Raw genomic sequence first — 12,101 nt, 5'->3', positions numbered from 1 at the left:
TAAAATTACAGAATTTTAGATCTGGAAGGGGTCTCAGAGACCACGTTAATTCCTGCCATTTTGCAGGTAAAGAAAGAGTGCTCATAAACCTTTGGATTTGTAGCTATCTATCAGCAGACCTAGGGCACCAAAGTGCCTAACAACTTATGTTTTTTCTTATTGCAAAAGATCACATGTTTGTCGTAGGGAGTTTAGAAAATACTGACAAAAAGAAAGAAAAATACCCATAAACCCAATATGCAGAAATAACAGCTTTTACCATCTTTGCCTTGTGGTCTCTTTACTTGCATATATTTGTGTTGTGATATGATATCATACTATTTTATAGCTGGCTTCCTTTTTCATTTTAATGACTCATGAACTTTCTGTGCCATAGAATAACCTGTGCTGTTCATTTTAATGGCTGCTGAATCATTTGTAGCAACATCTGCCCGGTTCTCACTCACAGTTCTTGAGTGCTTTACCTAAGCACTGTGCTGAACTCGTCAAAAGAGTTATCTTTTAAATATAGTAATAGCCCAATGAGATGTAGGTTCTATATATTATTATTCAATTTATGGTTGAGGACACGACACAGAGAGTTTCTAGGGCTTGTAGTTTTAACTGTCCCAGTCATGCACATACTAGAAAGCAGTGTGTTTGCTGTCTGGTGAACTGTTTTTGTCAACATTCTTGTTCATGAACACCAAAAAACGATGGAAATGAAGCAACCGTGTTGGGCAGTGGGTCATGTTACTGTTTTGGGGATGGCGTGTTTGTGTTGAGCTGGTGGAACAAACAGTACTCGAGAACTCGCCGGCTGCAGCAGCAGAGCATGGTGGACCGGAGCACACACTTGGTTGCCGGATTGCCTGGATTCCCATCCTGGTTCTACCACCTTCTGTATGTGCCGCCTCCGTGTCTCATTTTCTTTATCTGTGAGGTAATCTGCCTTACGGTGTTGTGAGGGTTTTATGTTCAGTAACTACTAGCTGTCATTATTATTGTGAGCTAAAGGTTTCTTTCTCACCACTTGCCTTAAATTTCAAAGTAGAATTAAATAATTATATCATTGACTGTACCCTTATTAATTGGTGCCCCTCCTTTCAGGACACTGAGTCTTCAGTCACATAGTTACCAAGGTATGGAGTTGGGACTGCAGCCTGGCTCAGTCCTGTCTGGCTTATCCGTTTCTTGTAGCTCTTCCTAGCCCCCTTTCTTCTTCTCACTCTGTATGTTGCCATCATAGTTACTTTTTCTCTGGGTCTTTCTTTCCTCACCTCCCTCCCTTTCCTTTTGCCTTTACCTCTCTTTCCTTTCTTCTGCCTCCTCTTCGCATCCCCTTTTTCCTTCCTCCCTTCCATTCCTCCCTTATTTCTCCTTCATTCTTTCCCTTGACTCGCAACTTCAGTGACTCCATAGGCGGGTATTGCGTTAGATGATCGATAAGCCCTTGCTCGTCTCCAGCAGGAACCACAGAGATGAGCAGGCAGTCCCATCTTGTGTGGTAGAGCTGGGGTGGAGGGGAGAGAGGGGGGGCTTCTGTGGGTGCCCACAGGAGGGGATCGAGCAGACCTGGGCTTGGGAAGACTGCTGGAACAAGTGACCTTTGTGCTATGGCCTGAAGGCTGAGTCAGGGAGACCAGTATTTCAAACTCATTTGTCAATCATAATAGTGTATTGGTCTCTCAGTATTTTCAAGAGATTTTTAAAATTAATTAGATTGGCCAGATTTATTTTAAAAGCTTTCCAAGGAAATATGAACTGACGCATTATTTCTTTCTCTCTGCAACAAGCAAAGGCTGCCTGAATCATACGATTCACTTTAGAACTGCAGTGAAAGTTGAGCTCATCTTTTTAGTTAACATCACCGATAATATTTTCGTTTTTCTGCTTATCTTTTGCTGTGTGACAACCACCCAAAGCTTAGTGTTATGAAAGCGTCCATTTTATTGTGCTCACGGTTCTGTGGGTAGAGTGACCGCTAACACTGTTGTCTTTAGTGATGGTAGCCATTGTCATGAGCTATTATATGGATATGATTCTTTAAATATTCTTATTATCCTAGGCTCAAAATAACCAACGACTGTTGTTATTGGCTTATTTTTTATAATTGGAAATTTAGTACCAGGCAACCTTCTGACCAACTGGTAATAAATTGACGGTTCCCGTGAGAGAACTGCTCACAGAACTCAGGAACACACTTGACTTACGTTTATCACTTAAGTTGCCTCATTAGTGTAAATTGAGGTGTGATTGACAGGGGCTCCTTATGAATAAAAAAGACACTTCTGTCAGAAAATTCCAAGGGTTTTAGGAGCTCTGTGTCAGGAACCTGGACAAAACCCAAATATATTTCTTATGTTAAAAAGCAAAATTCAACCAAGTAAATTTGAAGATTTGATTGGCTTTATTTATGAATCAGGCAGCATTACATCTAGCAACTAGAAGGGTGCTCTGAGTGGTTGTGCAAAAATGGAAGGGATTTTATAGGAAAATCCCTATGGATTTTCCTATAAAAATGGAAGGGTGGAGTAAGGGAGCTATTAGCAAAAAAAAAAAAAGAAAGGATTATTTTTTGACCAGACATCTTTTTTTATGGGCGTGGGGAGGGATGACAGGGGTTTTATCATGCAGATTACCTCTTCCTCTGGGGGATTGTAGAGGGCCTACTTGTTGGGTTACTTTATTGGTATTGACCAGAAAATTCTAGACTGTTCAATTAAAACTACATTTCTGGGAGAGGTTGGAACTGCAGTGAAGTAACGTATAAAATATAGGTTTGCCATCATGGGCTTTTAGCATGCAACTGACACCATTTGGGGCCTGTGGTTTTCTTTCTAATACTTACTACACCCTGATGAGCATTATCAAATGCTAGCAAAGATATGAGGAGATGGCAGCTTTCTTACAAGGCTGGTGTGAGTGTAAATTGTCTCAATCCCTGTGTGGAAGTAATTTGTTAATACACTCAGACTGAGCTTGGTTATATCCTTGACCCAAGTAAATGCACTTTTGGGACTAGACTTTAGAGAAGTTCCTGCAAATAAACACGAGAAGTTCTGCAGAAAGACTCGTGTCACTCATTGTGATTTCCTTTCATAATACGCAAGTGGGTAACCACAGACGGGAAAGTTCAAAACAATCTGTATCCTAGTGGTTGTCTGAGATAGGGGAGGCCTGAGGAGGGGGCCTAGGGATGTAGGACAAAGGTGAGGTCACCACTGCCCGCGATGTTTTATTTCTTTGTACTGATGGACTTTAGATGTGTTTAAAATTATTTTATTTGACTTTTGCATTTTCCTGATTTTGTTTCCCTGGGAATGTTAAAGATATTTTTGTTTTCAGAATATTAACTTCTGCTTTTAGAAGCTGTGCTAAATATTAAATATATAACAATGTTATGATATCTAGGTAAAGATAGTTAGCTCTTTATTACCTAAAAAATGCCAGCTGTGTGACACCCTGACAGATGTAACCTACCATTCAGCTCTTAAATTAACCCACTGACCAGGATTGATTTCATACTTCGATGAGTAACAGAGTTTAACTATGGTGTTACTTCAGATCATATTTTTTTGATAATGGTAAATAACTACCAAACTACAGCAGTTAAGATTTTGATAAATTTTGGACCATAATGTGTAGCTACCCATGTGTAGCTGTTTCTCTTTAAGCCTGGTTTAAGAAGAGGCAAACTACCTCATCCTTAAATTTTTGTTCTTTTTAATTAGCAGAAGGAAGTAAATCCAGTCCATCTCATAGTTTTCAGTAGGTTAAACAAGAGTGAAGACACCCAGGCCAAAGCCCTTTTCAGGGTGAATCGGCCTCGTAATCATTATCAGCCCCGTTTTGCAGGAGTAATGTAATACTGCAAGAGCCAGATCACAGAGATAGTCATGTGTAATCTGACATATACATGTGTGCATATACACGTGTGCATATACATGTACACATTAATCTCCCTGTCGTTAGCAAATATCTCAAGGGGTGTGTGTGTGTGTGTGTAAATGTGTGTGATTTTTTGCTAACATAGTGAGATTAGCAAGTTTTATTTTTTTTAATATAATACTGCTATAAAATTGATCTGGTAAAATGGTTATAAATCAGATTCAATCTGTATAGTAAGAGAAATGTTCTTTGTGAACTAGAGTGGACTTAAATCTATATTTCAGCTCTTTAATCCAAACTCAGCCTGACTTTCAAGGTTCTAATTTATATCTCCAGCCTACCCATCTACATGCAGACTCACTGTTCCAGCCAGGCTCTCTTCTTTTCTGCTTTTGTGTCTTTTTGTATGTTTATTCTCTTGCCTTCCTTGCTACCCTTATTTAAGATGAATCCATTCTTCAAGGCATTCAGTCGAGTACCTGGTCTTAGTTAAAGCTTCCGCATATCAGTTAGCCCACTGTAATCTGTCTTTCATGGCACTCAGCATCTTAACCTTTCCTTAGTCAGACAGCCCTGCCCTGTGAGCAGCTCGACAGGCGTAAAGGTGGTTGACGGCACAAACACGGGTTAGGATCCCTGTCCCGACATGTCTCATGTGTCTGGCCGTCCATGTTCTGCGGGAATCTCCATCACAGTGTTGTTGTAAAGACGATGACAGTTTCTGTAGGCCCTTACCTCGTAAATGGGTAAAGCAGTGATTGAATAGAGCAGGATTTTCCCAAATGTGGTGTCATTCTAGCCAGGTTGAATCCAAGACACTGGGAGTGGGCCCAGGAATCTGCGTTGTAGCAAGAATCTGAGTGATTCTCAATGTTTACTAAAGTTTGAGAACCTTGAATTATAAGATCTCTAAGTCCCTTCAGATTGCTGACATTGATAGCCTGGCACATCACTGCTCTAAAGATCATCTCACATTTAAAGTAAAGCGCAGATACCTGTTTCTGCTTTCTCATTTGAGAGATCGAGGAGGGCCAGTGTTTTGAGTTTGACATACATGTATGGAAGAACATAAGAGTTGCGAGGACTTGATAAAAAATACATTTTATACATATTCTAAAGAGCTGTTTCTAGGTGTGAATTGTGGGGAAGTCAGTTGACTGTCTTATATCTGTTTAAACAAGTGAACCATATTGCTTGTCATTTGTTTGCGTTCAGTTTCATTATACATTTTTTTGTTCTTTTCCTTTCATGTTTCTCTGATTTGGCAGGAGTTATTGGTGATTGGCCAAAGGAAACAGTAACTTCTTGGAAGGTTTGTTTTAACAGTACTACAAAGTCGTACCACTTAATTTATAGCCACTTGAGAGCTCAGATGTTCATTAGTCTTAAGTCATTATGAACTAGTTTTGTAGTACTGTAATTAGAACTTGTATAAAACATTCTCTATACTTTTGATCCATTCTCCTTTACAGAAACTCTGTATTTGACTTTCTGTTCATTGCAGAGGGATTTAGTATTAACAGAAAACTAAACAAACAAAGATTGGTATTTTCTTTTTGCACAGTAGCTAGACTGGGGCTTAAGTCTATTTTAAATTTAAATCATGTCATTTTAATGATGTACCTATTTCCATTTGTGTGTTTTTTTAAAAACCAACTTGGTTTTTTGTTTTGGAAAAAAAAAAAATAGCTTCTTTGTCCCGTCTTCCTCCTTTCCCCATTTGCTTTCCTTTACACACATTGTAGGTCCAAAGACTGAACCAAAATTTTGAATACAGAATTTCAGAAAATTGTGTAATATACCATTTTTTATGCTGTAAGATAGGCTTCACAATATTTGTGTATAATCTACAAAAATTAGGTTTCTAAGCTTGCTAAACTTCGATTCTGTTTATACAGAAAAGTGGGATTGTGGCATTTCCCCCCTTAAGTCCTTTTAATTGTTGGAATAAAGATCAAGGCTCAGAAGCTTCATCTCTTGATATTTTCATGCTTTGACTATTAGCTGTGTGGTAAATTTAGCATAGATTTGGACTAAAAGTTCGTAGCTCTGTCTTCTGTGTTGTTCAGGTCATCCCAGCTACTCTCAGTTCACCCTTTGTTTCCCTTAGGGCCTTTAAATCATGGGTTAGAAGAACATTTATAATTCATATAAGGCAAGTAATACTTTTTCACTGTTCACTTACTTTTAAGTTAAAAATTATATGCAGACGTTCTTTGGCCTTGGTCACTAATGCTACCCTACATTCATTTTGTAAAGTCTTCTTAGAATCCTAAACCCTAAGATAACAAAATAGTTTTTTGTTACATAAGTTTTTGATTTCTCTGACTCAGAACCACGTGGATGCACGTATTAGTTAATATAGCATTCTTTCCTAGGCCTGCGTTGCCTCTCTTCTGCACACTTTTCTTGGATATTCTTGTGTACTCTCCTGGTATTAAACAACATCTGTATATACTGATAATTTCCAAATTGATATCTCTGGATTTCTCTCCTGAGCTCAAGACTCATATATTAGTTACCCACAGACATCTCTACATGAATGTCCCATAGGCACCTCCAATTCAATATATTACAAAACAAACTCATTATCTTTATCTCCAATCTTACTCCCTGATACCATGTATATATCATTTTGCGTTTCATAGTAAGAAAGTATAGTATGATTTGATATCTTGAAACATAAAATATAATGGAGTTAAATTTGGAAGTACTTGTTAGCTTTGCTTTCAAATAACCATTGCTTTACTAAGTAGAAATGAGTGATATATATGTGCTATATTAATAAAAGTGTAAAGAACACAGTTAAACAAAACAGCAAAGAGGAGGCAAAGGGCTGGCCTGGACACCTTTTTTATAAATGAGGATTGATAAGTATTTGTAGCTAGAAACAATAAAACTGTGAAAAAATTTCTTTTTTAAAAAATTCGACTTTTTAAAAATTTTTATTGAGGTATAATTTATGTACCATATTATATAAGTTTCAGATGTATGACATAATGATTCACAATTTTTAAAGGTTACATTTCATTTATAGTTATTGTAAAATATTGGCTATATTCCCTGTGTTGTATAGTATATTGTTGTAGTTTATTTATTTTATTTTTTTATTTTTTTCGGTACGCGGGCCCCTAACTGTTGTGGCCTCTCCTGTTGCGGAGCACAGGCTCCGGACGCACAGGCTCAGCGGCCATGGCTCACGGGCCCAGCTGCTCCGCGGCATGTGGGATCCTCCCGGACCGGGGCACGAACCCGTGTCCCCTGCATCTGCAGGCGGACTCTCAACCACTGCACCACCAGGGAAGCCCTAGCTTATTTATTTTACACCTAGTAATTAGTATCTCATCCCCTAACCCTATCTTGTCCCTCCCCGCTTCCTTCTCCCCACTGGTAACCATTAGTTCTCTATATCTGTGAGTCTGCTTCTTTTTTGTTATATTCACTAGTTTGTTGTCCTTTTTAGATTCCACATGTAAGTGATATCACACAGTATTTGTCTTTCTCTGTCTGACTTATTTCACTTAGCATAATACCCTCCACCTCTATCCATGTTACTGCAAATGGTGAAATTTCATTTTTTTTATGGCTGAGTAGTATTCCGTTGTATGTATTGATATGTATGTATACACACACATACACATACACACACACACATACACACACACACACTCTTTACATCTTCTTTATCCATTTATCTGTTGATGGACAGTGAGGTTGATTCTGTATCTCGGCAATTGTAAATAATGCTGCTGTGAATATCAGGGTGCATGTATCATTTTGAATTAGTGTTTTGGGGTTTTTTTTGGATATGTATATCCAGGAGTGGAATTATTGGGTCAAGTGGTAGTTCTATTTTTAGTTCTTTGAGAAACCGTCTATAGTGGCTGTACCAATTTACATTCCCACCAGCGTGTATGAGGATTCCTTTCTCTCCACCTCCTTGCCAACACTTGTTACGTGTCCTGTTTCTGATGATAGCCATTCTGAGTGAAGAAATTTCCTGAATGGACTGTGTAAAACGTTTTAAGACATTTAGAAGTAAAGTAGATTAAAACTACAGATAAAAGTTCTGTTGTTTAAAAAGTATTGCTAATTTAAAAGATAATAGTAATAATAGTTTTATATTAAAATATAACACAAATCCTTACAGACAGTAAAATCCTTTTTGATGGATCATAAAAGAAATTGAATATAATGTAAATCAGGTTGGAAGTGCTCTTGGAAATACTTGTTTTAAATTCTTATTTTAAAAGTAATTTAATTTAAATTGATTTGGAAATACATTGGTTTTAAACAAATTTTCTTTGGTGAATTGATTTTGGGTATGTTAGTCTGTAACCGTATAAATATACTCTATTTCATCAAATCTAAAGGCATACTATAATATTATATACTAAGAAAAAAATGCTTATAATTGATGACACAGTGTGTTCTTATACTTAGAATTTTTAATTTTTATTTAAAGAACTCTTTTATACTTCTTGATATTTAGATAATAGATTTTTAAAAACCATTTATTACTATTGTGCATATATATAAAGGAAAATGTAAATGAAATGTATTAGTGAATATATTCCTAAAAGTTATTTATATCACCATAATTATAAAACATATTCTAATTTCAGAGAAGTTAAAATACAAAATGTGTGTCCTAGATTCAGTGAGACAGTATACCTGGAGTGTAGAGGGGACGTGGGGACAGTGCTATAGGCTTGGGCATCATCAGTGTATGACGTGGGTGTGAAGGAGGTCACCCAGGGAGAGGGAAGGTGAGACAGAAGAGACCTAAGAGAAGGGCTTTGAGAAGCATTAACTTTTTAATGGAGTGAACCAAGTTCCCAGGAGAGAATTTGAAGAGGAGGGACTCAGAAGGTAGAAGAGAACCCTGAGAGTGCTGTGTGTAGAAAGCAAGAGACTGAAGGGGTTTCAGTGAGGTAGGGTGGTTCCTAGTGTCAGAAATGCCAAACAGGAAGGAAGATGTGTGTTCATCTCAAAGCTTGGGAATTAAGTTAATAGAACCTTTTACAGTTACGTGAAGGGAAAGTGTGATGTTTACTTCCTTTGCATTAATTTTGAATGACTTTATGTGCCAGTATAATAAACTAGGCAAATTATCCTAAATTAGGCTCTACGTCTTCAGTTTTCTTAATGTTAAATTTAAAATGTTATTGTTCACCTGCTTGTGGCAAAGAAGAAATCAAGGAATAGAATAAATTAAGGCAAACATTTTTGCTTATCTGTCTTTCAGTGTTTTATGAGAATAATCTTAAGGTGCCTTAAGTGGTCTTTCCTCAATCTACTTGATTTTACGAATGAGAAAAGTAACCCAGAAAACTTAACTGATTTGCTCTAAGTTGATACTTCAGTTCATGGCAAAGGCAGGAATTGGATGTGTTCTCTAAATCAGGTTTCTGTCCGATCTGCCATACTGTTTCTCCCTTCTTAAGTTTAAGGTGATGACTTGTGAAGATTTGACTAGCTGGATGACTGCACTTTGTAGTAGAGAGGTAAGCAGATGGTTTTAAGTTAGTAATGGAGAATATTAGAGAATATAGCAAGTATTATGTAACAGGGAAAATGGGTAAAACCTTTGTAAAGATTTAGAGAGAAATGTTTTGTGTGTGTGTGTGTGTATTCTCTTTTCAGCATATGATATGATTATTTTCTTCAACAACAGTCTGAAAATATAAATACATGTGAATATCAGTCATTGAAATATTGAGAGTAACTTTATATTTTAGAGTAACATAATGTTCTGCTTATTTTTTTAATAGAAAAAATGAATGCACCAAACCAACCTCCACATAAAGACACTGGAAAAACTGTGGAGAATGTGGAAGAATACAGCTATAAGCAGGAGAAAAAGGTCCGAGCAGCTCTTAGAACGACGGAGCCGGATCATAAGAAGAACGTGCAGTGCTCGTTCATGTTGGACCCAGTGGGTGGGTCTTTGCCCAAAAAATCAATTCCAGATGTGGATCTCAATAAGCCTTACCTCAGTCTTGGCTGCAGCAATGCTAAGCTTCCGGTGTCTGTGCCCATGCCGATAGCCAGAACTGCACGCCAGACTTCTAGGACTGACTGTCCAGCAGATCGCTTAAAATTTTTTGAAACTCTACGACTTCTACTAAAGCTTACCTCAGTCTCAAAGAAGAAGGACAGGGAGCAAAGAGGACAGGAAAATACGTCTGCTTTCTGGTTTAACCGATCTAATGAACTGATCTGGTTAGAGCTACAAGCCTGGCATGCAGGACGGACCATTAACGACCAGGACCTCTTTTTATATACAGCCCGTCAAGCCATCCCAGATATTATCAATGAAATCCTTACTTTCAAAGTTAATTATGGGAGCTTTGCCTTTGTTAGAAATGGAGCTAGTTTTAATGGTACTTTGGTAGAAGGGCAGTGCAGAGCCCCTCATGGGACAAAGGTGGTGGGTTACCCAACATATCATGAGCACCTCCAACGCCAGAGGGTGTCATTTGAGCAGGTCAAACGGATAATGGAGCTGCTGGAGTACATAGAGGCACTTTATCCATCGTTGCAGGCTCTTCAAAAGGACTATGAAAAATACGCTGCAAAAGACTTCCAGGACAGGGTGCAGGCACTCTGTTTGTGGTTAAACATCACAAAAGACTTAAATCAGAAATTAAGGATTATGGGCACTGTTTTGGGCATCAAGAATTTATCCGACATTGGCTGGCCAGTGTTTGAAATCCCTTCCCCACGACCGTCCAAAGGCAATGAGCCCGAAGATGAGGGTGAGGACACAGAAAGAGAATTGAAAGAGTTGGAAAGCAGTACGGACGAGAGTGAAGGAGAACAAATCTCTGATCCAAGGGTACCAGAAACCAGGCAGCCCACTGACAACAGTTTCAACATCCAGTCACCGGATTGCGTAACTAAGAAGCTCGAGAGGCTTGAATCTGAGGACGATTCTGTTGGCTGGGGAACACCAGACTGCAGCACAGAAGCAGGCTTTAGTAGACATTGTCTGACTTCTATTTATAGACCATTTGTAGACAAAGCACTGAAGCAGATGGGGTTAAGAAAGTTAATTTTAAGACTTCACAAGCTGATGGATGGTTCCTTGCAAAGGGCACGCATAGCACTGGTAAAGAGTGACCATCCAGTGGAGGTAGGTTTCCGGTAGGCAATAGTATGATCTTGTTCTTAGTTCCACTATTACTTGTAAATTACAATGTATGTTGTGTCATATGTAACATGTACTTTCATGGTCTCGATTTTTTTTTAATTGAAGTATAGCGGATTTACAAAGTTGTGTTCATAATCTTGATATTTTTCAGGCATAAATGGTAGTTATTATAAATTGAGGATTTAAACGTTTCTATAAAGCATTGTGATGAAAGGGAAAGTGGATCTGTGAAAACTGTATGAAACTGAGTGAATTAAATGTGTGGAGGGAAAAAAATCCAACGATTAAATATAGGATGGAGAAGGACAGGCTCGGTATAAATAAAGAGGGAAGAAAGCCATAATCATGGGTGACCACAAGCTGAATATGAGTCAGTAAAAAGTCAGCATGATGCTAAAATATTTTTAAATGAGTATGGTATCCAAGGTCATGGATATAGTTCTTTCTCTATTCTTTGCAATAGCTTACTTCCTTTTGAGTTGCATGTCGAGCTTTGGTCACTGGATTTTAAGGAGAGAAGAATTACAGAGAAGGCCAAGAATGATCAAAGGGGAAAAGTATACACTATTTGGTAAGGTTACAGTGTTTAGTGTAGTTGCTGGAAGTTTAAGGGAAGTATTATTATCAAAGACACGTTTTGATATGAGAAGATTTTTGTGAGAGGAATATGTCTAGTAGAGGAGTTGATTTGAAAATAGTACAGACTTGGTTTTAATAGCTTTATATCTCAGAAATTCTTTACCATTAAGGGTGGTAAAACTAGAAAGGGGCATGTGGTTGGATATTGTTCTTGAGAGTGAAAGAGTGTAAGCAATTTTTCTGTTGTGGTGAGTTTGCATGTTCATCTGGCTAAAAGCAAAAGCACCCAGATCTTTGAGATCCCTAATTACCTGAGTAGGGCTGTGATTCTAAATTTTAATAGCTAAATACATACATATGTATATACTTTTTCTTTTTTTAAACTTGGGTTTATTACACAATCTGGCTTGCTATGGAGTCAGATGATAAAACTGAAGGTATTCCTTAAGATGGGAAACATCGGAAGAGAACCCGAATTTGCAGTATTTGAAGTTTT

At 37.8% G+C, this 12,101-nt stretch overlaps 1 protein-coding gene across 9 annotated transcripts in view; it reads left to right on the top strand.

The window, feature by feature from the left end:
* The window catches only part of MAP3K4 (mitogen-activated protein kinase kinase kinase 4), a 112,548-nt gene that overhangs the window by 36,689 nt on the left and 63,758 nt on the right, over positions 1 to 12,101 (top strand). For all 9 annotated transcript variants that reach the window (XM_067701582.1, XM_067701590.1, XM_067701585.1 and 6 more), the window contains one exon: positions 9,645 to 11,008. In XM_067701582.1, coding sequence (XP_067557683.1) covers positions 9,645 to 11,008 — 1,364 coding nt within the window. The remainder of the gene's footprint in view (positions 1 to 9,644; positions 11,009 to 12,101) is intronic.

The sequence above is a fragment of the Pseudorca crassidens genome, chromosome 13, assembly GCF_039906515.1.
Source record: "Pseudorca crassidens isolate mPseCra1 chromosome 13, mPseCra1.hap1, whole genome shotgun sequence".
Lineage (NCBI taxonomy): Eukaryota > Metazoa > Chordata > Mammalia > Artiodactyla > Delphinidae > Pseudorca > Pseudorca crassidens.
Note: the sequence above shows the minus strand (reverse complement) of the source record. Positions and strands in the feature narration are given on the sequence as shown.